The 24,089-nt window shown below is 38.4% G+C and overlaps 3 protein-coding genes and 1 long non-coding RNA gene across 4 annotated transcripts; all 4 read left to right on the forward strand.

Annotated features, from left to right (window-relative positions):
• Window positions 1-1,209: 1,209 nt before the first annotated feature.
• Window positions 1,210-1,759, forward strand: LOC140884770 (uncharacterized). The gene is made up of 3 exons (XR_012150716.1): window positions 1,210-1,344; window positions 1,438-1,469; window positions 1,601-1,759. It is a non-coding gene; the product is annotated as an uncharacterized lncRNA (long non-coding RNA).
• A 2,983-nt stretch (window positions 1,760-4,742) lies between these two features.
• LOC140878257 (uncharacterized) lies at window positions 4,743-6,413 on the forward strand. The gene has a single exon (XM_073281856.1). It carries the CDS (start codon window positions 4,743-4,745, stop codon window positions 6,411-6,413), a length of 1,671 nt encoding a protein of 556 aa, XP_073137957.1.
• A 10,106-nt stretch (window positions 6,414-16,519) lies between these two features.
• LOC140885200 (GDSL esterase/lipase 6) lies at window positions 16,520-18,622 on the forward strand. Its single transcript, XM_073292146.1, has 4 exons — window positions 16,520-16,757; window positions 16,920-17,065; window positions 17,677-18,142; window positions 18,337-18,622. The coding sequence occupies exons 1-4, from the start codon at window positions 16,520-16,522 to the stop codon at window positions 18,570-18,572; spliced, it is 1,086 nt and encodes a 361-aa protein (XP_073148247.1). The 3' UTR covers window positions 18,573-18,622.
• A 458-nt stretch (window positions 18,623-19,080) lies between these two features.
• On the forward strand, window positions 19,081-19,581 carry LOC140878258 (uncharacterized). The gene has a single exon (XM_073281857.1). The coding sequence runs from the start codon at window positions 19,081-19,083 to the stop codon at window positions 19,579-19,581; it is 501 nt and encodes a 166-aa protein (XP_073137958.1).
• The last annotated feature ends 4,508 nt before the right edge of the window (window positions 19,582-24,089 follow it).

The raw sequence follows: 24,089 nt of genomic DNA on the forward strand, positions 1-24,089 counted from the left end.
TTGATCAAGGAAAATTTTATAATTAATAAGGAATGGTGTAAACCAAGGTGTACACCGAGGTGTACATCTGACATTACTCTTGAAATCTACTAGCAATAGTTTTTATAAATAGTGGTTATAAATTGTTTCTATTTGTTGCAATCTTTTAAGAGCGTTTGGGAGCTATTCGCAAACTGCTCCTAGTGCATAAATTTATCAAAAATGAAAATTGTTGTTGAATGGATAAAATGTATAGACTCTCCTAAATGTCAAAAAAAAATTTATGAAACGTGACACGACCATTTCCTCCATAGTTTTACATCATAATTATCCTAACTAAGTATCAAATTATTATAGTTAATTATAAAAATCACCCGTTAAAAATTATTTACTTTAATATAATCTAAACATTTTTTTATATAAAATTTTATTTAATTAATTTTTTTAAAACAAAAAAAGACCATATAAGAATGAAATACGTGCATATATATAGTTGTAAACATACACCGTGAAAAGTAACATACATCGATCGATAGAGAATTAAATTCAAACACAAAATATTATCTAAAATAAAGTTAATTTATGTGTAAATTGTAAATATATTGAAATAGTTTTTTAATTCAATTGAGTTTTTGTTTTCTTATATTTTTCTCATAAAAAATAAAGCCTATTATAGGATATGATCATCTTGAATTGAGATAGAGATGATCGAAGATATTATCTTAGTTAATTAAAGGGTCCTTACTATTATAAAAATACCCCTTGAGTTTTTGTTTTATTTTAATTTATCATCGTGTTCTTGTACGTACAATTGGTTTTTATTCCTTAATATTTGATTTTTTAAATAATTTTTTCTATTGTTAGTGATATGATCATTTAAAATTTCAAAGTGTAGATAGATATGAGCAATTATTTTATTGGATACGATAGTATTAGATATAAATTTACAAAATTAAGTTTTTACGATATTTTTTTACAATGAAAATGTAAATTTTTTAAATTTGAGAGATATTTGGTATATCAGAAATTATACCCTAACTTAAAAGATATATATAGTATAGATTATAATAAAATAAAACTGTATAAAGATTTGAGATTGAATCTTATTTTCCTTTATCATAGGTGCCCCTAATTTCACTTCTCCCGCTTCTCACTTATAATTCCCGCTCTCATTTATTTGTATAAATTTCACGCTAGCTTCCCTAAATTTCCATTACGTACATCTCGTTTTTCTCCACTTTTTTGTGTCGCCACTCTTCCATCCCTTCGCTGCATTTCAAGACAACCAATATCATGGCAACAAAAAATATGATGTTTGTGCCGAAGCGCAATCGGAATACGATTACCCCATTTGTCTGATCCCAAGTTTGTTGATTTTTCCATTTGCATTGATTTTAAAAATTTTACTTTCTACTTAATTTGATTTATTTAGGCGATGATTTTGTTAATTTCTTGCAGTTGTTCGGTGATGTGTTTTAAGAAACACAAAGGTAGTGTCATAACTTAATTCTTTTACTGTAGTTTTGACACTCTTTTTTATTTATTTATTAGTAAATGTACGTTTGGCAAGTAATTATACTGTTAAATTAAATTAACTTTTTTCATGGCCATTATGTTGCAGATAATATATATACTTTAACACAAGCGTTCTACCAAATGCACAAGAAAGCAGTCGTAGATCTCGCCCACCACTGGAACCAGATCTAGCTAGTTAGATAGAATTTTAAAAAATTTCATTTGCTTTATGTAAGCACTTGTAATACAGTAATTTTTTTATAAAAAATATTGTTGGTTAATATTATATCATTATGTTGCAGATTGAGATAAAGTGAATGATTTTTGTTTCATTAGCGAGAATTTATTTATTTTGGTTATTGATTGATGGATCATCTGAGAATGATTTATTAATTTGGAAAATGACTTTTTGCTTTAAAAGCTATTCAAACAGCTACTAAATCTCATGTTGACGAAATGTAGTTTTGAAACCATTTCTATTCTATGGGATTTAGGAGCATATTATAACCATCCCAAATTTATAACTTAAATTTTTGTAAATCTATTGTTTTAGGAATGATTTAAAAATAGAACCAACAACGTTTTGAAAATGTTCCTATATTGGCGGCATGTAGGAGCGATGGAAACTGTTCCTAAATTGCTACAATCAAGAGTGTTTGTAAATCGTTCATATATTTGTGGTGTGTAGGAGTGGTTTCGGACCATTCTTGTACCTTACAACTTTAAGAGCAATTTGACACTACTCCTAAACGCACAACTATAGAAGCGGGTAAAAAAATGTTTTAACATAAACGTCATGTGAGATCAGTTTCAAACCGCACCTACAAAGCACAATAGAACCGGTTTTTTAATTTGTACCAACGGTTAGAAAAACCGCTTCTATAAGATGTAGGAACGCCAATAAGAAGAACGTTTTTGTAACCGTTTGTAAAAGTGTTGGAGCGGTTGAAAACCGTTCTTAAAAATAAAAAAAAAACCGTTTCTATAAAGGATTTTTTTTGTAGTGAATACACACTATTGAATAACTGAAGTCAAATATATATATAGACTATTGGTTATTAAATATTCATTTGATTGATAAGCTCGTTTTTATTTTACTCAAAACTATAATTAGTGATAACAATGTTATTTAGTGGACGATTATTTCGCCCAATGGTATATGAAGCTGTGTATTTTCTCACGCGGGCATACTTTTCAAACCTAATAACTTGTGGGAAAACGTCCTATTTATTGAAATTAGTCCTCACATGTCAGTTATTGTCAAAAATACCAATCTAAGTATGCATCATAGATAGTCTATGTTTTATTATTTAACAAAATTTTAATTAGACCATCTAACGTATTGATGGGTATGAGTATATTTTTTAAATATACTTTTTATATATAAATTAATAGAGTGGTTCGATTTGCAAGAATAATATTTTTAAAGGACTAATTCTTAATTTTGTAGTCCTGGGTGATTAAATTGCATTTTTTGAGCCTAGGAGGGTTAGTGTGCAATTTAGTTCATTTTTGCCTATAAATAGGAGTGAATCTCTTCATTTCAAGGTAAGTGACTCTTTAGCCTACAAAAGCTCTCTGCTCTCCTGTTTTGTGTGGAGGTGATCGCTGACTTGAGCGTCGGAGGGTTTTCGCCGGGTGACCACCCGGCGCCTCTAACGTGTGTTCGTGAATCAGGTGACAACCCAAAAGGAAGACGTGCGACTTCTTCAGGTGACCGAAGGAGTAGGAGATCAGGAGATCGTTCCCATCTGTAGGTGACCGAAGAAGCAGGAGACCAGGAGAACGTACGACTTCCTATTTTATTTGCTGAATAGGGACATAATTATTTCGCCCGCATCAGATTGGCGCCGTCTGTGCGAAAGCCACCTATCCACTAGAGATGCAAACGCGATCACATGCCACCCGTAACACTGAAGGTGGACGGGAGCTCCCGCCTCCTAACCACCCGCCGCAAGAGGAGTTTCTGATCACCCCAAATGCCTTGAAATCCATGTTGGAGGAAGCTGCCTCGCGTGCAGTCGCGGAGGCCATGACACATTTTTTGGCAGCACAACAGCATAACTTGGAAAACAATCCAAATGTAAATGGTGAATTGCCTCCTCCTCAACACCAAGAAAGGAGACGCACACTAGAAGAAGAAGTTGGAACTAACAGGGTGCCAAACCCCAGTGCAAGAAGGGAAACCGTGCTCCATGAGGAGGAGGTAAATAGCCACGGGCCCGTGCGCCCCGGAATTCGACTGAGGAGAGAGGAGAAAGTGCTCTAGCAATCTTACCGGCCCGGCGTAGCCCATTCACTACTGCTATTTTAGCCGAGGTACTGACAGCTGGAGTGAAGATAGCAAGTCTGCCAGAGTACGATGGTTCAGGAGATCCTCAGGATCATCTCGACAGGTTTTATGCAAAAGCCGATCTATATGACTTCAGTGATGCCGCATACTACAAAATCTTCCGGACTACGCTGACTAATCGCGCACTGGCATGTTCAATAAACTCCCAGCAGGAAGCATTGCAAGCCTGGAACAACTTACTCAGCGTTTCCTTCATCAGTTCTCCATTAATTGAAAATACCCTAAGACTGCATCATACCTATTCTCGGTTGTGCAAAAAGAAGGAGAGAGCTTGAGAGAGTATGTGCAGCGTTTCACTCAGGTTGTTCACGAAGTCCCACATGTCAATCATGATCTCTTGGCAGGAATTATGCAACAAAACCTCCGTCATCAAAAGTTTAAAGAATCCATAGCAGGAAAACCCCCAAGCACCTTGGAAGAATTACTGAAAAGAGCCGAGAAGTATATACGCATTGAGGAGACTATTGAACCACGATATTTAGGGAAAAGAAAAAGGGAAGAAGAAAAACCAAGAGAAGGCCGAAAAGAAGAGAAACGAGGATTCCAAGGCCCTCGTCTTCAGCAGGTACCCCTAAATGCACGCTTGACTGATATATTGGTGGTTGCGGAAAAACAAGGCTTGCTGCAACCTCCGAGGCCAATGAAAGACAACCCAAAGCGACTGAAATCTGACAAGTATTGCCACTTTCACAAAGACAAAGGACATTCTACCGAAGACTGTTATAGTTTGAGAACAGAAATAGAGAAGCTAATCAAACGTGGCTATTTAAAAGACTTCGTGAGTAAGTCTCACCACCAACAACGAGACAACAAGACTTATGAAGACCGCTGAAACAGAGAACCCCCAAAGAATCATGAGAAGCAAGGAAAGCATAATGGAGATTTCCATGAGAACATGCCGACCGGAGGGGTTATCGCTGTTATAACCGGGGGACCAGCTTGCGGAGATTCAAATAGAGCAAGGAAGACTCTTCTGCGTAATGCTTCTAGGGGGAATCACTATCCTCACCCTAACCAAGCCCAAGTCGTGTGTGAAATATCGAAAATATCAAAAGAAATGACATTCACTGAGTCAGATAGGGAATACCCTTTAGTTGAGCACAATGACGCATTGGTTGTCTCCACTACAATATCCAACTTCTGGGTGAAAAAGATGCTGGTTGACTCGGGCAGTTCAGCAGATATCATTTTTCTTAATGCATTTGTTAAAATGGGGATAGACAATGCACAGCTAACGCCCATCAGCACCCCTTTAGTTGGATTTTCTGGAGAAGTAGTGGAAGCACTAGGAGAGATCACACTTCCTCTCTCGCTAGGTTTGTATCTGAGAAGAGTTACAAAAATGGTAAAGTTCTTGGTAGTAAATGCATCCTCTGCATATAACGTGATACTGGGGCGCCCGAGTCTAAATGTTTTCCAAGCCATAGGATCAACCTATCATATGAAGTTGAAGTTCCCAACGTCAGAAGGATTTGGAGAGGCTATTGGTGATAGCAGGTTGGCTCGGGAGTGTCATGCTAACATCCTGCGAGACCCAGCCAATTGCAAGAAAAGGTCAAGGGTGGACGAGATATCAACTCAGAAGAAGAGACATCCACAGACAGATGAGCCCAAAAATGATAGAATACATACTATCGATAGTGAAGTCGAGGAAGTAAAACACTTAGAGGCAACCGAAGCGCTAAAAAGAATAGAGGTAACTTCAGGAAGTCCCGGTAGAACTCTTAAGATTGGAACGGAGATGCCTGCTGAAGTAGAACAGATGATAACAACATTCCTCAGGGAAAATGCAGATGTATTCGCCTGGGAAGGTGAACCCTTACCAGGAATACCTCATGAATATGCCCTCCATCAACTTAATGTGGACCCCAGGATGAAGCCAGTAAAGCAAAAGAAACGATCTTTTGGAGCAGAAAAGAACAAACATATTACGGTCGAAGTAGAAAAACTGGTGAAGACCAAGTATATCAGGCCAGTCTCCTATCCCGAATGGCTAGCAAATGTGGTGCTTGTTCCCAAACCCGGAGGTAAGTGGCGTCTATGCATAGACTTCACCGATTTAAACAAGGCTTGCCCCAAAGATCTCTTTCCCTTGCCACGAATCGACTTGTTGGTTGATTCCACCGCCGGATGTGAGTTGCTCAGTTTTTTGGATGCTTACCAAGGGTATAATCAGATAGGTTTAGCTCCTGAAGATCAAGAAAAAGCAAGCTTCATTACTGATCAAGGTATCTATTGCTATGAAGTAATGCCTTTTGGATTGAAAAATGCTGGGGCCACGTATCAAAGATTGGTAAACAAAATGTTCGAGAAATTGATCGGGCGGAGTATGGAGGTCTATATCGATGATATGTTGATAAAAAGCGTTATAGCTCTCAAGCATGTGGAAGATATCAAAGAATGTTTTGAGATATTGAGGAAATACAAAATGAAGTTAAACCCCGAAAAATGTGCTTTTGGGGTTCGAGGAGGAAAATTCTTAGGATACATGGTTTCTCAGCGAGGAATAGAGGCGAACCCTGAGAAAATTAAAGCAATCCTAAGCATGGCGCCCCCAAGAGCATAAAAGGGATGCAGGAGTTAGCAGGAAGGATGGCCGCCTTGAACCGTTTTATTTCCAGATCGGCTGACAGAGGGTTGCCATTCTTCAAAGTCCTAAGGCAGGGAAAAGGTTTTCGTTGGACCGAAGAGTGTCAGCATGCTTTCGAAGATTTAAAAAAGTACTTAGCAGCATCACCATTGCTCGTGAAACCAAGAGACGGAGATACCCTTTTACTCTACTTGGCAATATCGACTGAATCAATCAGCGCAGTTCTGACGGTGGACAGGGAACGAGAACATAAACCCGTGTACTACATAAGCAAAGTATTGCAAGGCGCCGAGCTCCGATACACTAACATCGAGAAGTTGGCCTTAGCATTAGTAGTGGCAGGAAGAAAGCTGTGTCCCTACTTTTTATCCCACCAGGTGATCGCACTAACAAATCACCCTTTGAAGAGAATATTATCCAGCCCAGAGACATCTGGAAGGATGACCAAATGGGCCGTCGAGCTAAGTGAGTATGGGATTGAATATCAGCCGCGCCCCGCCATTAAAGCACAAGTTATAGCAGACTTCATAGTAGAAATGGAATCCAATGGCGTAGGAGTTTCAGCTCCCACTTGGGCAATCCACGTAGATGGATCCTCCACGTCTGGAGGGAGTGGAGCAGGAGTGTTAGTAGAAAGTCCACAGGGAGATCAGTTCCAGTACGCCATCAAATTTCAGTTTCCAACATCAAACAATGAAGCAGAATACGAAGCACTTATCATGGGAATAGAACTAGCTTTAGCGGCAGGGGCTGGAAAGCTGATCGCCTATAGCGATTCACAACTCATAGTCAATCAAGTTCAAGGGAACTATGAAGCCAAAGAAGATAGTATGAAGGAGTACTTATCAAAAGTGAAGGACCTTCTTGTTCGTTTAGAGAATTTTGAAATCAAACAAATTCCTCGAACGGAAAATGAAATAGCAGATCAACTGGCCAAATTCGGCAGCTCCGCGACAGGAATTAGTAGCAGGATAATTACGTTCATCACGTGTGATAGAAAGGGAATAGGAACTGGAAGTCTTAACATCCTGTGTGCAAATCAGGGCGAGCCAAGTTGGAAGGATGAAATCATCAAGTACCTGTCAGAAGGAGAACGTCCCCCAGAGCAGGACAAAGCAAGAAAGCTTAGGGTAAGAGCCGCACGATTCACTTTAATAGACGGAGAACTGTACAAGAGGGGGTACTCTCAGCCATACTTGAAATGTCTTGCACCTGCTCAGGCAGACTACGTACTCAGGGAAATCCACGAAGGAATTTGTGGAAACCATTTGGGAGGCAAAGCGTTGGCAGGAAAAGCACTCCGACAAGGATACTTTTGGCCTACGATGAGGCAAGATGCGCTCGAGCTAGTAAAACGATGTAGGTCGTGACAAGAACATGCTAATATTCAGCATCTACCAGCAACACCGCTTCAACCACTCGAAATCCCATTACCTTTTGCTCAATGGGGAGTGGACCTAGTAGGGCCTTTTCCTCTTGCTGCAGGGCAAAGAAAGTTTCTCATCGTAGCTGTCGACTACTTTACTAAATGGGTCGAAGCAGAGCCACTTGCGAAAATTTCTGAGAAAGAGGTGATTAATTTTCTATGGAAAAATATAGTTTGCCGATTCGGAATTCCGCGAGCACTAGTGTCTGACAACGGCACTCAGTTTTCCGGTGCCAAGTTGAGGGAATGGTGCCTAGGACTGTCCATCCAACAATTCTTCACTTCCGTCGGGCATCCACAAGCCAACGGACAGACCGAAGTAACCAATCGAACTATCCTGCAACATATCAAGACTCGAATTGGGGAGGCCAAGGGAAAATGGGTTGACGAACTACCCAGTGTCCTGTGGGCATACAGGACCACTCCGCGAAGCTCGACAGGAGAATCTTCGTTCAGCCTGGCCTATGGGGCCGAAGCCATTGCCCCTGCAGAAATCGGAGAAGAATCACTAAGGATAAAGCATTACAATGCAGAGGGAAACGAGAAGGATTTACGGGCATCTCTAGACCTTATTGAGGAGCTTAGAGAAGGAGCAGCAGTACGAGCCGCAAGGCACAGAGCACGGATGTCAAGGGCATATAACCACCGAGTAAAACAACGAGCTTTCCAGGTGGGAGACCTGGTAATGAGAAGAGCAGATGTCCTACACCCCGTAGGAAAGCTGGATCCAAAGTGGGAAGGACCATATAAAGTAATCAAAATCGCCCGAGAAGGAGCTTATCGCCTTCAGCATTCGAACGGGAAGGTGTTGCCTAGAACATGGAATGTGGCAAACTTAAAGAAATATTTTCAGTAACTCATAGCTGCTTTTCCTTTTTGGCTAAGCAACAAGAGTAGTAGTTCCGTAGTTGTAATACATTTTCGTATAAATAAAAGTTTTTGTAAAAGCATCGCATCATGCTTTCTCACAAAACTACATGAGCAAATCACGCATGTTTATTCACTTAAAGCATTTTTAATCGTCACTAAACCCTGGTCGTCAAAAAACAGGTCACCTAAAGCATAAGAGGCCTGGCCAGCCCAGCTAAGGTACTTTGACACTGTAAGAGGTCAAGACGAATAGAAAGCCCCCACCACCCATGAGGTAGGTGTACGCTTTTCCAAGAGACACGACAAACCTTGGGAACCTGATCAATTCCCAAGTACTAGCGAGAGTATAACAATAAGGAAATATTTCGAAGCAAGCATAGAATAAACCAAGATATATAGCAAAGTATAACTAAAACCAGCTCCAAAAAACAGACACAGAGTATAAAAACATAGGAATATCGCTCTCGCAGGAGCTGGAAAGAGACTATAATAGAAATTTCAAAAAAACACGCAAAATCGTTTAAAGGACAACTCTCTACGCATGAAATAAATATCATGGAACACCAGGAGCATCATCTCCCTGGAGGGAGTTCAAAGCCTCTATAATCTCGAAGTCACCAAAATCATCAAGGGGCGCAGCTACCCTCGGCATATCAGTCGGTCCCATGTCCGGATCCGGAAAACCAGCGCCAATCATCTTGACCACACTCTCCGAAACATGCTGCTCGCGAAGAATTCGGCGGCTCTCAAGTATCAACTCATCATGAATCGCATAGGCACGCCGAAAAACTTCCTCCTCAAAAGCAGCGGAGGCGCAAAACGATTCAACAGCCCTCTCCTCCAAACTCCTCTGCAACCCCGGAGGGGAGGACAAAAACCCAGCTCCAGTCTGTACCTCAGTATAGTGCCTCTCATAAAGAGCACTAAGCTCAGAACGAAGAGTCTCCCCCTCCTTTTCCTTCACGCCAAGCTTTTCCGGCCACTGACGGAGTTCTTCCTTAATGCTAGAATTCTCCCCTCCCAAACGGAGAATCTCCTCCTTCGCCCTAACCTCCGAAGCTTCAAGGCGAACAACATCCTCCTTCAGTTTGGCCAACTCCTTCAGAATCTTAGCCTCGTCAGCCCGAGCCTTGTCTTCTCGAGCCTCCAGAGCTCGTACAGCGGACAAAATCTGAAGCCAATAGAGAAAAACAAATAAGAACCTTATTGATAATATCAAGATAAGAAAAATAAACTCTTCAAGAATACCTGACAAGAGCCAAGGGCAATAGAGTGGTGTATGATCGAAGAGGATCGAGGTATCAAATGGTTCAAATCATGATCCCCTACTACCTTGGCCCCCCGCCTAAGGCCAATCTCAAAATCACTAGAGTCCCAGAAGGACTCTGCACCATCCCTATTCACCCCGTCAAGAAGCAAGGGGTGTGATCTCGCTTTCCTCACCGAGGAGGATGAAGCCTCCCGAAGTTTCTTCGCAGGATCAGCAGGAAGGACTTCACCCCCTTTTTTACCCTTCTCCATCGTCCTCTTGCCCGCCCCCCTCCGGTGCTCAATAGCACCAGCACCCGAAGATCTCTCATCAGGCAAGGAATATAAGTAGTAAATACAACAAGTAAATGATTACACACGCAAAAGACCTAAATAGTACCAGTACTAACTAAACACCGAGGGTCAAAATTTTCGTTAAAGAGCCCCAGAGACCGACACTGTGATTGAAGCTCAAGAATAGATCCTTTGTTCTTGATTATAGTAAGCCCAGAGCTCCAATCCACGGGCACCCCCCACCCGCAATCTTTAGCATAAAAGAAATTTGACTTCCAAGCACCTCGGTGAGATCGAAGTTTACGTAAGAACCTACACTTCGGACGGGGCTGGAAATATATATCAGAGTTTGGTTTCGTGGGACGAGCTGAAAAAATTGCATGAAATAAATCCAGGCTTGGATCCAATTCAAAAGCACCCATTTGATGTCGAAATCCGAAAAAATATAGAAGGGCATTAGGAGTCAACTGACTGAGACTAACACCTAAGCTTTTTATTAACCCTATCAGGATAGGGCATGGAGGAATTGAGAAACCGTTGTTTAGGTGTTCAACATAAACTGTGAAAAAACCAGCAGGCGGAGAGTGACGAGAGTCACCAGGGCACGGAACTATAATGTCGCAGGATCTGGGTATTCCTTTGCAGCGGCACACGTAAGAAACGCTTTCACGAGACAAAGGATGGGACACCATCTCACCAGGAATCCCATCACTGTCTGACTCACTAGAAGAACCAAGGTCGGGCTCAAGATTAAAATCGATAGGCTTTGGGCTCTGTAATGATGCCGACGCACCGTCAAGTGTGACAGAATTACTCAAATTGACGATACCTACACCTGAGCTGGGACTATAAGCCGGCAATTCAGTTTCAGAGTATCGCTCAGAATCAGGGCTATGATTGGACTCAGTCTGGGATTCACGTAGAGACATTAATAAGGAATATTCTTTCCCTCTGCCGCATCCTACGTAATTTTGCGAGGATCTCACAAATTAAATTTTGTATATTTAAGATTCTTCTTTGAAGATATTCCTCAAAAATGATTAATGCATAAACATGAAACATATATACATAAACAAATATACAGTCAATAAACTGAAAATTAATTATATAACACATAAATATGGTAACAACAACCAAGGGAGCGACGCCCGCTCTTTCCCCTCCCATCTTCGCCAGAACAGTGAAATGAGCGACACCCGCTCCATGCACACGCGACCCAGCATCACGCAGATACCATCACTAACAAACATCGTGAGCGACGCCCGCTCCCCTTCTCAAAACAAAGTAGCAAACTGAGCGACACCCGCTCAACATCTCCTATCTAGCACCAGGAACGACACCCGTTCCTTTTCCGCCAACACATCACCGGGAGCGACACCCGCTCATAATCAGCACTCCACTACCACATCTTCGCCAAAGTACCACCGGGAGCGACACCCGCTCATAACCCATCATCACCACTCAAACACCTCCAAGCACCAACAACACCGTCTCCGCACTACCTCCACGGCTCGGCCACGTGAGCCCAATTCATCCCGCCACACGCATCATCACGCTTCCAACACCATCCCTCCGCCCAGCAAACAGAAAAATCCCCACCATGGCTCAGCCTTGCGCGCCTACATCACCCTACCGCCCCTCCGCCCAGCAAAACAGAGGAGTCCCCACCATGGCTCAGCCTCGCGCACCTACATCACCCTACCGCCCCTCCGCCCAGCAGCTCTCTGTCGCACCATCTCCACCCGGTAGCTAACCGCTGGACCCTTCTCCTCCCTGATTCACAGCAACGTAAAAACCTTCGAAAAGTAAGCCAAACTCGTCGCCAGCCCCACCGTGGGATCAACAAAGAGATCGCCACCCAGCAACATCACCGCTGCCTCTACCACCTCCCGCATAAAAACACCGCGACCTCCGACACTCACCATTAATCGCGAGTTGTGCACCTCAGACATTCACCATTAATCGCAAGGTTGCATCATCGACGCAACGCCACCATCGCTTCCACACCAAGCAGCTCTCCCATACGATCCTACCTCACCGGCACGAACCCATCCACCACGGTTCGTCCTCCCAAACTCCAGCCCTGCATCACCAAACACTGTCAAAATAGCACGCTCCTCCACCGGAACTTCATCACCGATTCCTGTTCATCATCTCTACCTCCGATCACCATTAATCGGCACCTTCGCTGCGTATAAAAACATACGAAATCCAAAAAAAAAAAAAGAGAAGAGAAGGAGCAAAAACAGGGAAAAGAAAACATAACAAGGAAAATACGAAATAAAGCGATGCGTCGGACAAAAAGCAAAAAGCAAGGAGTAAATGCAAAAAAAGGAATAAAAGGAGTAAGAGGAACAGAGACAAAACAAAAGAGAAATAATATAAGTAAAAGCATGAAAAGAATACATGGAAGGGAGAGCAAGGAAGCTACCTGCCATTTCTGGGTCACTGTGGCAAAGAGGCACAAAAAGCGGAGCGGATGAAAAGACTCTATTTATAATAAAACAAAAACCCTAGCACCGAATTTTTTTTTTTTGCCCAAGCAATTTGTCAAAAAATTCTCAAATTGAAGGACACGTGTGAGGGAGTACACATGTTGGGTATTGTTACAAAAAAAAATAATAATAAATAAAAATATAAATATATATATGATTGAGAGGTAATTAATAATGAGTACTCTTGATCATCTTCAGTAAATTGTAGCTACTCAAGAGTAGGGGGCCTATGATGGGTATGAGTATATTTTTTAAATATAATTTTTATATATAAATTAATAGAGTGGTTCGATTTGCAAGAATAATATTTTTAAAGGACTAATTCTTAATTTTGTAGTCCTGGGTGATTAAATTGCATTTTTTGAGCCTAGGAGGGTTAGTGTGCAATTTAGCTCATTTTTGCCTATAAATAGGAGTGAATCTCTTCATTTCAAGGTAAGTGACTCTTTAGCCTACAAAAGCTCTCTGCTCTCCTGTTTTGTGTGGAGGTGATCGCTGACTTGAGCGTCGGAGGGTTTTCGCCGGGTGACCACCCGGCGCCTCTAACGTGTGTTCGTGAATCAAGTGACAACCCAAAAGGAAGACGTGCGACTTCTTCAGGTGACCGAAGGAGTAGGAGATCAGGAGATCGTTCCCATCTGTAGGTGACCGAAGAAGCAGGAGACCAGGAGGACGTACGACTTCCTATTTTATTAGCTGAATAGGGACATAATTATTTCGCCCGCATCACGTATCAATTTTACGAGACACATTTTTTTTCGAGATTCATAAAATATAATCTTTTTTATATCAAAATATTATTTTCTGTTTTATACGTGGACCGGTTAAAACTTTTATATTTTAGATTATTGGAGTGTCTCTTGCGTAAAGCTTTTAATTCTCAATATTCCTATCTAAAATCAAATATCAAATTCGGTCAATAGCATAGAAATTCTTTAATCAATAGCATATAAATTCTTTAATTGCTTCACTGGCGTTATAAGTCTTCCAAACTCTATAAACACCATTGATATATTTTTCTACGGTCTTATTCAAAATCTCTTCTTTCGAGTATCAGATTTCAAACAAATATGAAAATTCAATTAGTGATCAATTCATTGAAATGCAATCAAATCAAGAAAATATAAATAAACCATGAAAAGTTCTAATTTCTCAATCAAAGATTAAAAAAAAAAAAAAAACATGATATCAATCAAGTTGCGTCGTTCCTCTGGATGGGAAGTTTAGTTCATGATGAATTCAATAAAATAATCAAACATGTTATGAAAATAATTGATCAAATTTATGAATTTATGAAAAGAGATAAACGAGGTGAAAGATTGAAGAGCGTTCTCCGTTCCCGGAATGATGTGTTCTTCGTTTTCGTCCCAAAATCTTCTGCCTTCCGGTGTTCTCCAAGAGTTCTCTGTGTTCTGCCGCTTTTTCCTCTTGTTCCGTTGCCGCCTCCTGCTCTTTATCATGTCCAAAATCTTGATAATCCCTGAACTCTGCAAGCCAATCTCCTTTAAAAATCAAGAGTCCAACTTTTCAAAAATACTCCATCCATGTAGCGTTGCAACGCTACGAAAGTCGCGCATGTGCGCGACCAGTTTTGATTTCAGCACCTTGATATCGATTCTGCAGCGTTAGGGCACAGAAAAGTGGCGCTGAGGTGCTAGAAAGTTGCGTGGTGCACTGCTGGTAGCGTCGCAATGCTAGAAAATTGCGCGGGTACTACACTGCTGCTGATTTTATTTTCTTTCTTCTTCTTTTTTGAACTCTTTCTTTTATATTTTTGGTCTCTTTCCATGTCATTTCATGTCTCAAACTAATTGGTTGTTGCTTAGTTCCCTACAAATGACACGAACGATAAGAAAAACACATAATACTATTCAAGGTGTAACAAAATCCAAGTTAAAATCATGAAATAAAAATGCAATAGATTGCACTTATTATTAATTAATTGGTTTATAGTTTTTTCAATGCTTGGCTCTTAAATTATTGATTCAAATTAATATAGAAAAGTGGAGAAAATTTCATGTTATTTTTATAAGCATTACCTCAATTATTAAAGATGACAAAAAAATTGGATTAGGTTACACTCGTGACCCATCCTACCACCCTTTAAACCCGTTCCGTGAACCCGACTAGTTCATTTTGGATTGTATCGGTGAAAATTTTATATAATTTTAAATTTATTCAATAAAAAATTTAAAATAATTAATTTTTTTCCAACTTTACATTAATAATATTTATGATTAAAAAATATTATCAAAATTAAAATCTATTAACTTGTATTCCATTAATATTTAATAACAAAAAAATTACATTGATATATTTTATATTAAACATATAATAATAAAATCATTTCAATCCTAAAATATTATAAACTTAAATTATCAATAAATTATTAATTATTTAATATAAAAAAATATAATTATATAATTAATAATATATATTATATTTATATATGTTGATATGTTTTGGCGAGACGAGTCTGAGGCAGGTTTGGTCAAATTTGAACCCGCTAAGCCAGATATGAACCCGTCTAATACAGACCCGATCTAGTGTCATACTGTCATCCATACCAAAAATATATCTAATTGGGTGGAGGTTTATCAATACTTGTGGAGTCCACTAAAAAAAGAAAAATTGCAAATTTAGTCATCTATGTTTGTCATTTTGCGATTTTGGTCTTCTATGTTTACACATTTCAGTTTTAGTTCTGCATGTTCTGATTTTTTGCAATTTCGGTCTTTTTATTCAAAAATGCTTACGTGGCACTGTACACGTCAGCTCCACATCAGCACTGAATTTGTGCCACGTCAGCGCCACGTCAGAAAAAGGACTAAAATTACCAAAAAAAATAAAGATAGCGGACTAAAACTGAAATCTAAAAATATAAAAGACTGAAACGCAAAGTGACAAACATACAGGACCAACAACGCAATTTTTCCACTAAAAAATTAATATAACTCATATGTATTGATGAATCTCTGCCCTCAAATATACTTTAGACAATGTTGTATAGCTGACCTTTTTTAGTCATTACATTTTTTTTTATTTACCAAAATGAAACTCATTTTATGCCCCTAAGTTTTTTTTTAATTTACGAAAATGTCATTCACTCACCTTTGTAAAATTGGCGTTTTGGTAACTATTTGTATAAGAAAACGCTATAATTTTTGCATTTTTATTGTACAATATTTTTTTTTTCATTTTTTGTTTTCGTTTAAAAAATACTGTACAAGCACGCAACTATACATTACTAAAATACTGGTATGTATGTATATACGTGGGTGTATGTATGAAAGGGGAGGTTGACAAAAAAAATCCCCAATCAAAAAACTCTTTTGGAGTTCAGTTCCTATAACTTTTAAGTTTTAACTCCAAACTTCAGATCGCTACTACTGCATACAAAATATTAATTTCATGAAATACGAAATTTGGAGTGATTAGATTCAAGAAGCGAGACGAGAACAAAAAATTTGGTTGAGAATGAGCTGTCTTCTTTAATGTAAAGCAGTGATGACGATTAACAAATAACTCTATTAGGCCATGCATGCATCAACCTCGTGCGTTGCTGTCATTATTTTTGTCTTAGCTTCCTTAATTTCCATCCACTTTTTCCTTCTTTTATGATCTCCCATAAACCCAAGTACTGTCTGCTTATTCTATAAATCAAGAATCTGCGAATCGAAGAAAAGACAACAAGAAGAAGAAGAAGAAGAAGAAGAAGAAGAAGAAGAAACCCTCAGTTTTTTTCATGCATGGAGAGATATCTGATTAAAACTATTTCTCTCCTCGTAATTTCCTGGGTTTTGATCACTTGTGCAGGATCAAATGTTCATACGATTTTCATTTTCGGGGACTCCATTTTTGACGCTGGCAACAATCATTACAACAGAAACTGCACCGCTCAGGCAGATTTCCCGCCGTATGGGTCCGATTTCTTTCACCACCCTACAGGAAGATTCACTAATGGAAGGACTGTGCCTGATTTCATATGTGAGTTAATTTGTTGAGTTTTTCTCTTTAACTTTTCTTAGTAATTAAATAAAGGTGCTTGTTCAGTTCTTAGCTTGTCGATCGATACAAAATTTAGTAGCTAGCTTAAATATATATTGTCACCTATTTATCGGCCTAATTAATTAATTGGTGGATTTGCAGCTGAATTTATAGGCATTCCTTTGCAAAAACCCTTCATGGAAGCACGTGGTGAGATTGTTAATGGAACTCAAAAGAATTATCCATTAAATGGAATCAACTTTGCTAGTGCTGGCAGCGGAGTTCTATTAGCAACAAATAATGATTTGGTAACAAGATTAATTCATGTTGTTCTATTTAATCGTCTCTATATTATCAGTATTATATATAGGTGTAAGGGAGCAAAACTTATGTTAAATATCATGAGTAATTTAATGGGGTTGTGTCGAAGAATAATGTTAAAGGTATAACAAATATCATGTACAACAATATTATTTATAACAATTATATCGTGAGATTTTGCTATTTTATCACGATATTTTGTATTCAATTCATCGTGAGATTTTGATATATTTAATTTTTATATTGTGTTTAAGATTTCATGATGTACAAAATTATGTAGCATTGCTATGTTTATCATTGATTACCTCTAATATTTATGACATTCGGCACAGATTGTATATGCATCGCTGCATTCATTAAATTCATTAATTTATGTGTCCTTAATATGCCTTTAATTTGTTTTGAGTAAAACAATAATGTTGACAATTAATTTCTCTCTACTATAGCGGAGCGAATATTAATGTCTTTTTTTTTTAGTGATTATGATTTACTTATATAAGTTATATTAGACTACTTTTGAAAGCTTTCATATTACCCTAATTAACTTATAACATTAATCTTTAATGATTAATAATTAATTTGGCATTGTGGTTGGTAGGGAGTGACACCAATCCAAGTTCAACTACAGCAATTCCAGACCCTGGTGGAGCAAAATCACATAGACGCTGAACTAGTCGAAAAATCTATGTTCCTCATCGAGTCCGGTTCCAACGACATTTTCAACTTCTTCTCACCATTATACACCCCAACACTCACCCAAGATGATTATGTACAATCCATGCTGGTTCAGGTCGAAAGCTTTTTGAGTTCAATTCACAAGCTTGGAGCTCGTCGGATCGCGTTGTTTGCATTGGGCCCGGTCGGCTGTGTCCCGGCAAGGGCCCTTCTACCTGGTGCGCCCGTAACAAAATGCTACGGGAAAATGAACAAAATGGTGAAAAATTACAACACGGGGTTGGAAAAGTTGGTGAATGGTATAGGCGACAAGTACCCGGGTGCAGTTGGGGTTTATGGGGCTGTTTATTCAACTGTCCAGATTTTTCGCGCGAATCCTGAACGTTACGGTAAGTTCTTGATTCGTCCTGCCTCTTCGATTTCAGATATTATAATAATTAAGTAGTGTTTGAGAGAACTTTTAATAAGCACTTCACAGCTTTTTCTTCACATAATTCTTTCTAGAAGCTCTCCTAAACACTGTCATAGTATGACTATGACCGATTCTTAACATGTGAAATGATCGAGTTGGCTACGTACGCAGGTTTCAAAAACACAACGGGTGCATGTTGTGGGTATGGAACTCTTGGAGGTGAAGTGCAATGTGGGAAGGAAGGTTACACGGTATGCAAGAATTCAAACGAGTACCTGTTTTGGGATTTCTTTCATCCATCAGAGCGCACTTACAAGCTCACAGCCAAGGCCTTGTGGGGCGGAGATCGATCTCGAATTAGACCATTTAATTTGAAGACAATGGCCAACATGACCCTCCCTCACTAGAATATTAAAACTTTAGTTTCTAAAAAATGTATGCTTTTCTTGTATGAGTTTGACCAGTAAGTTATAATATGATGCGCGTGAATTCAAGCAATATAATTACAAGTGGATATGCAAATTAACTTCTATAATATTATTTTAAGTCACGTAGTGATAATTAATGGATCCCACCAATGCAAGTACTCGACGGGTTTGGCTAAGCCTATCTATGCCACGCTGCGGTATTTGGGATGGCTCTTTCTGGGAAAGGAACTTTCGCAGCGCTTCCATGAATTTAGCCGCGGGGGCTTAATTTGACCTTTCCCGTCTTACGAAGTCTTATCATTCTCCATTAAACGTGTAAATTTGGGTCACTTCCCATTTGATCAAATTTCAAAAATACCTGCCAGATATGACCAAATTATTATATTTATTCAACTCGTTTGTGTCTCTCTATTTAAACTTTCCCAAGTTCTAAATTCTTTAATCATTGATTTTGGGAAAATTAAAAAATTAAGATTCAAGAATCAAGATGGGTAATTACATTTCTTGCACGTTTTTGTCTCCAAAACTGAATACCCACAAAGCTGCCAGGGTTCTCCTACCGGGAGGAGAAATCCGGCAGTTTCAGGAGGCGGTCAAGGCGGCGGAGCTGATGCTGGAGTCTCCTGGATTCTTCGTGGTGAATGCCAAGTCTTTGTGCGTCGGAAGAAGATTTTCTCCCTTAACGGCTGATGAGGAGTTGGAGTTTGCGAATCTCTATGTTATGTTTCCGATAAGGAGGGCGAACTCGGTGGTCACGGCGGCGGATGTCGCGGTTTTCTTGATGACGGCGAATTCGGCTCCGAAGAGGATATCCGGTGGGAACGGCGGCAGGATATCGCCTGAGGCGGTGGAGGTTGATGATAGTGGACGGCCGAGATTGAGTTTAGAGAGCGTGGTGCCGGATTATAAATATAGGGTGGCGTCGTGTCGGTCGAGGAAGCCATTGTTGGATACAATATCTGAAGAGCCAGTACTGTTTTCTAGATGATTTCCATTTTTTGGAATTATTATTATTATATTGAATATAATTAGTTTTTTTTTATTATTTATTAGGTGTGTTAGCCTAAATTTTATTGTGCTGCATGAATTAATAAATAAATAATGTAATTGTGACGAGTGTAATTATATATATAAAAAAAAAAAAAAAAACTTGGTCAAAATCATGAGTTATCCAAGGTGTAATTTGATTATTTTTTTTTGAGATATTGGAATTGTTTTGGGTTTGGAATGGAACAATTCTTCTGAGTTCTGACCAAACCACTGAAGGTTACGAAATTGAATCTGATTTCTAATCCAATCCAAATATTTAATTGTGTGTTTGAATTGTTCATATCTGCTGTAATTAATTGAAAATTAAACCGTAAAAAAGGGTTCTCATCGAACAAAGAAATGGTTGGTGGCAGAGTGGGAAATCATAATAAAGTCTAATCAAGGGACTGGACACAATTTTTTTGTTTTTTTAAGTATTAATGTTGTTTGCGGGGGATTTTAAAGCAATATCCACGTGTCTTTTAAACGAATGAAACTTATATAATTGAAATGTCATATATATATTATTTCCATAATTTAGATAGTAGTTTAGTTGGAATTTAGATGCTATTAAAGGTCAAGTATATGTTACGAAATTCATTAATGAATTCTCCATCTAAATATTATTTTCAAGTTATTCGACTTCATTTCTTCCACGGAATGAATTATTTCATATTGAAAATAATTCTTCATTGTCTTTGAGGGAGGAATCAGAAATTTTGGTTAAGGAGGTCAAATTTTAAGTGAATGAAATATGATGCTTCAAGATCTCCCCTATATTATGTTAATATTTTAGTCTTCTGATTTTTATATCTTTTAATTTTTGTGTGTTATTTAAAAAAATTTCGATACCAATCTGGTTATGATGATACAAAATATTGAAATTTATTGTATTTATTACCTAAATTTATCATGTTAATTTTCTCTAAATCAACATAGAACATTGAATTGTGTTTCAGTAATCAAATTTTACTTTGATAAAAATATATGAAAATTTTATTGAATGAATGAATAATATGTTTTAATTTTAAAAATTTATTCAATTATAATATTTTCGTATTAAATGACAAATTTTCACAAATACGTATAGTTATATATAGATAATTTATATTGTTAGCATGGGTTATTTATTACCAATATCATAAAGCATAGACTGAACCCACATACACAATGGATTACATCTAAGCCCTTTGCCGTTTTCATTGAGTCTAATAATACATACTAAACCCATGTAAAAGAAAAAGTTAGCCCATTAGAATATATCAATATAATACTAAACTAAAGCCCATAAAAAAATTAATACAAGTTTACGAAAAGAACTCAAATTACTGATCATAGGATAAGGTTTTTACTTACCACTCCACCACCCTTAATTTATATGCTAATAATAATTAATTGTAACACATATTCAGTTCTTCAGTTACTTCTTATCTTAGCTTTCTTCAAAGTTATTATGTAATAAAGTATCACACGCATTTATAGCCATGAAGTTTCCATGCTTATTAACACCCGGTATTTTTAAATACGTAAATTCGCATGCATAATTAGGATATTTAATTATTTAAATTTATGATTTATGGGTTAAATAATTATGTGAATTATTTGTGCATGATTTAATTTATTTTTAAGCATTTAACCCATAATTAGTGATTTTTATGATTTTTAGTATTTTATTATTTAATCGCGTAGACGGGACCATGGACGGACGAGATGACGACTTTCCACCCAAATTATTTTAGGAGCCTTTTTGGAGCCTTAAAATATTATTTTGAGTTTTATTATCCCAAAATTTTAAGTATTTAATTTTATTTAATTTTAGGGGTCATTTTTATCCAAAATTAGTCAAAACATTGACTTTTTAGTATTTTTAAAATTTCCCTAAAATTATATTTCGAGATTTTTAATTAGGTTATCAGATTTTTAAGAGTTTAAGTTGTTTATTATTTATTTTTAAAACCTCTTTATTTAATTAGTTAGCTTATATTTTAATTAAACCAAAAATTTAACCTATTCTACCCAAAACCCTAGCATTAGCCGACATCTCTCCTTCCTCCCAAGCAGCCGACACCCCATCATCATCTTCTTCATCGGTTCAAGGCACCTCCTAGACTCCATAACCATTTTTCTTCGAAGCTTCAAGTTTGCTCGTCGTCCCGTCGTCCCGGAAGTCGTCTCACGCTTGTTTATCTTCGTCCTTCGGTGAAAGGCATGTTTTTATCCATTTTTTTTTTTAAACTCATATCAGTATATGTATGCGTGTGGGTGTGTAACATCAGAATTTATATTTTTGACATCAAGCTTTTCGATTTTTCCTCCTTACTTGCTCTCGGTTTTGACATTAGTGTTGCATGCTCACGTTTCCCCTCTCCATGTTTGGTTCGGCTGTTGGCTAGTGTTCCAGAGGTGCCCTAGGGTGCCTAAGGGTCGAGCCATGGCAAGGCTTGGGGCTGAGAAGGGCTCGGTCGTGGGGTTTTGTCATGGTTGGTGCAGACGGCGCAGAACTGGGGGCTCGGATAGGAGGCTTCGGCCTTGGTGTTAGGGAGTGCATGGGGCTGGGGGACTGGTCAGGCTAGGTCCGCCCGGACGTGGGCTACGTCCGGGCGGCGGCGCCCCGGCCAGGGGCGGCCGGAGCTGGCCGGCAGCAGGCCAAGATGGCCTGCTGCTCACGGCCGAGAAGAATAGGGATTAGGGGCACGGGTCTAGGGTTTCAGATGGCATTCGGGTCGGGTCGAGGGGTCCGGGTCGGGTCTAAAATAATGTGGGTCAAGTTAAGTGGGTCCGGGTCCGGGTTATTTTATTTTGGGTTCGGGTATTTTATTTTAAGTCTTTAGGTTAATTAGAGATTAAATGGACTAATTAAATTCCCAAAAATTTAATTAGTGCCATTTAATTTATTTTGGTGTCAATTAAATTATTTTTGAGTTAAGTTAATTATTTTTGGGCTTTTTATAATTTTTACTTAATTTTTAAGTTGACTAGAAATTTTTATGGGCTTGGGAGCCCATGAAAGTTATTGGGCCTGTTAATGGGCTTTTGGGCCCATTGGGCCAGGGTCAGTGTTATTGGGCTTAATTTAGTCTTAATGGGCCAAGTCTTAAGTTAAGTTAATGGGCTTGAGTGTAGGGCCAGCAGTCCAGAACCATCCATGAGAAAATTGCATGTGTCCTGATTATATATTTAATTATTTTTATGCATTTAAGTTATTTTAATATTTATATGTTAGTAAGAAAAATTAAATTAAATATATATGAAGGACACACAATTTATTTAAGTACATGCATTCATGAAATCCATTTTTATGCTATGATTTAATTTCTATGGTTGAGCAAAATAAAATATTTTAGGTGGAAATTGAAGTAGTGTGGCCATTTATGTATGGGCAGTTTCTGCCATTTATGTATGGGCAGTTTTCTGCCATTTATGTATGGGTGGTTCGCCACCAGCCTCGTACGATGGTTTCCTAGACTGATCAGTCGCACTATGGGTCACACTTACGGATAGGACCATACGATGTTCAGAAAATAAATGCTCAACAACTTATGTATGTATGATATCATGTATGTTATGTATGTTTATTTATGTAAGTTTTGCTATGTAATTTTTAAGCATGCTCATTCATGTATATGTATGTATTAGTATTAAATTGATTTAAATTATTTTAAACCCTTGTTAGTATGCATGTTGGGCCTCTAGGCTCACTACACTGATATGGTGCAGGTGAGTACGTAGAGGAGCAGGTTACTCCTACCGGTGGTGAGGATCTATGAGCTATGCTGCAGTAGCCCCGTGACCGTGACAGCTTCTGAGTCAATGTCATGTGATACATTTTATTATTTTATTTGGGTTGAGGTGTTTGAAATATTTTATTAAATATTTTTAGTGCATGCACATTTTTATTTATATTATTTATGCAGGATATTTTTAAATTCTAGGGTTGACTCAGTTGTTTAATTATTTTTAAGAATGCATTTTATTTAAGTATTAAAATTATTTATTTATTTAGTCATGAATTTATTTTTAGTATTTTTATTTGGTGCATATATGTATGGGCATATATGTACTTATATTTATTTAGTAGTATAAAAAAAAAAAAAAAATTTCCGCATATTTATTTATTAGAGAGTTAGGGTCGTTTCAGTTGGTATCAGAGCACGGTCCTTGGAGGGGTCACTACTGCTATGCGAGCTCAGAAATCCACGCTACCGGTCTGTAAGTTTTAATGTTATTAGTATGATTTAAATTTCTAGAATTTAAGTTAGCCTTAATTTTAAAACACTTAGTTATGCAAGGCGATTTACGTAAATAAATATGTGGTGGTGCAGAATGCCTCCCAGACAGGTGAATCGACGTGGGAGACCTCCACCTCCACCGCCACCTCAACAGCACCCTATTACAGCACTGGAGCAGGCCAGTGCCACTATGATGGCGGGTATTACTGCCTTGCTGGAGCAGCAGGCAGCCCGTCCC

This window comes from Henckelia pumila, chromosome 2, assembly GCF_033568475.1.
Source record: "Henckelia pumila isolate YLH828 chromosome 2, ASM3356847v2, whole genome shotgun sequence".
Taxonomy (NCBI): Eukaryota; Viridiplantae; Streptophyta; class Magnoliopsida; order Lamiales; family Gesneriaceae; genus Henckelia; species Henckelia pumila.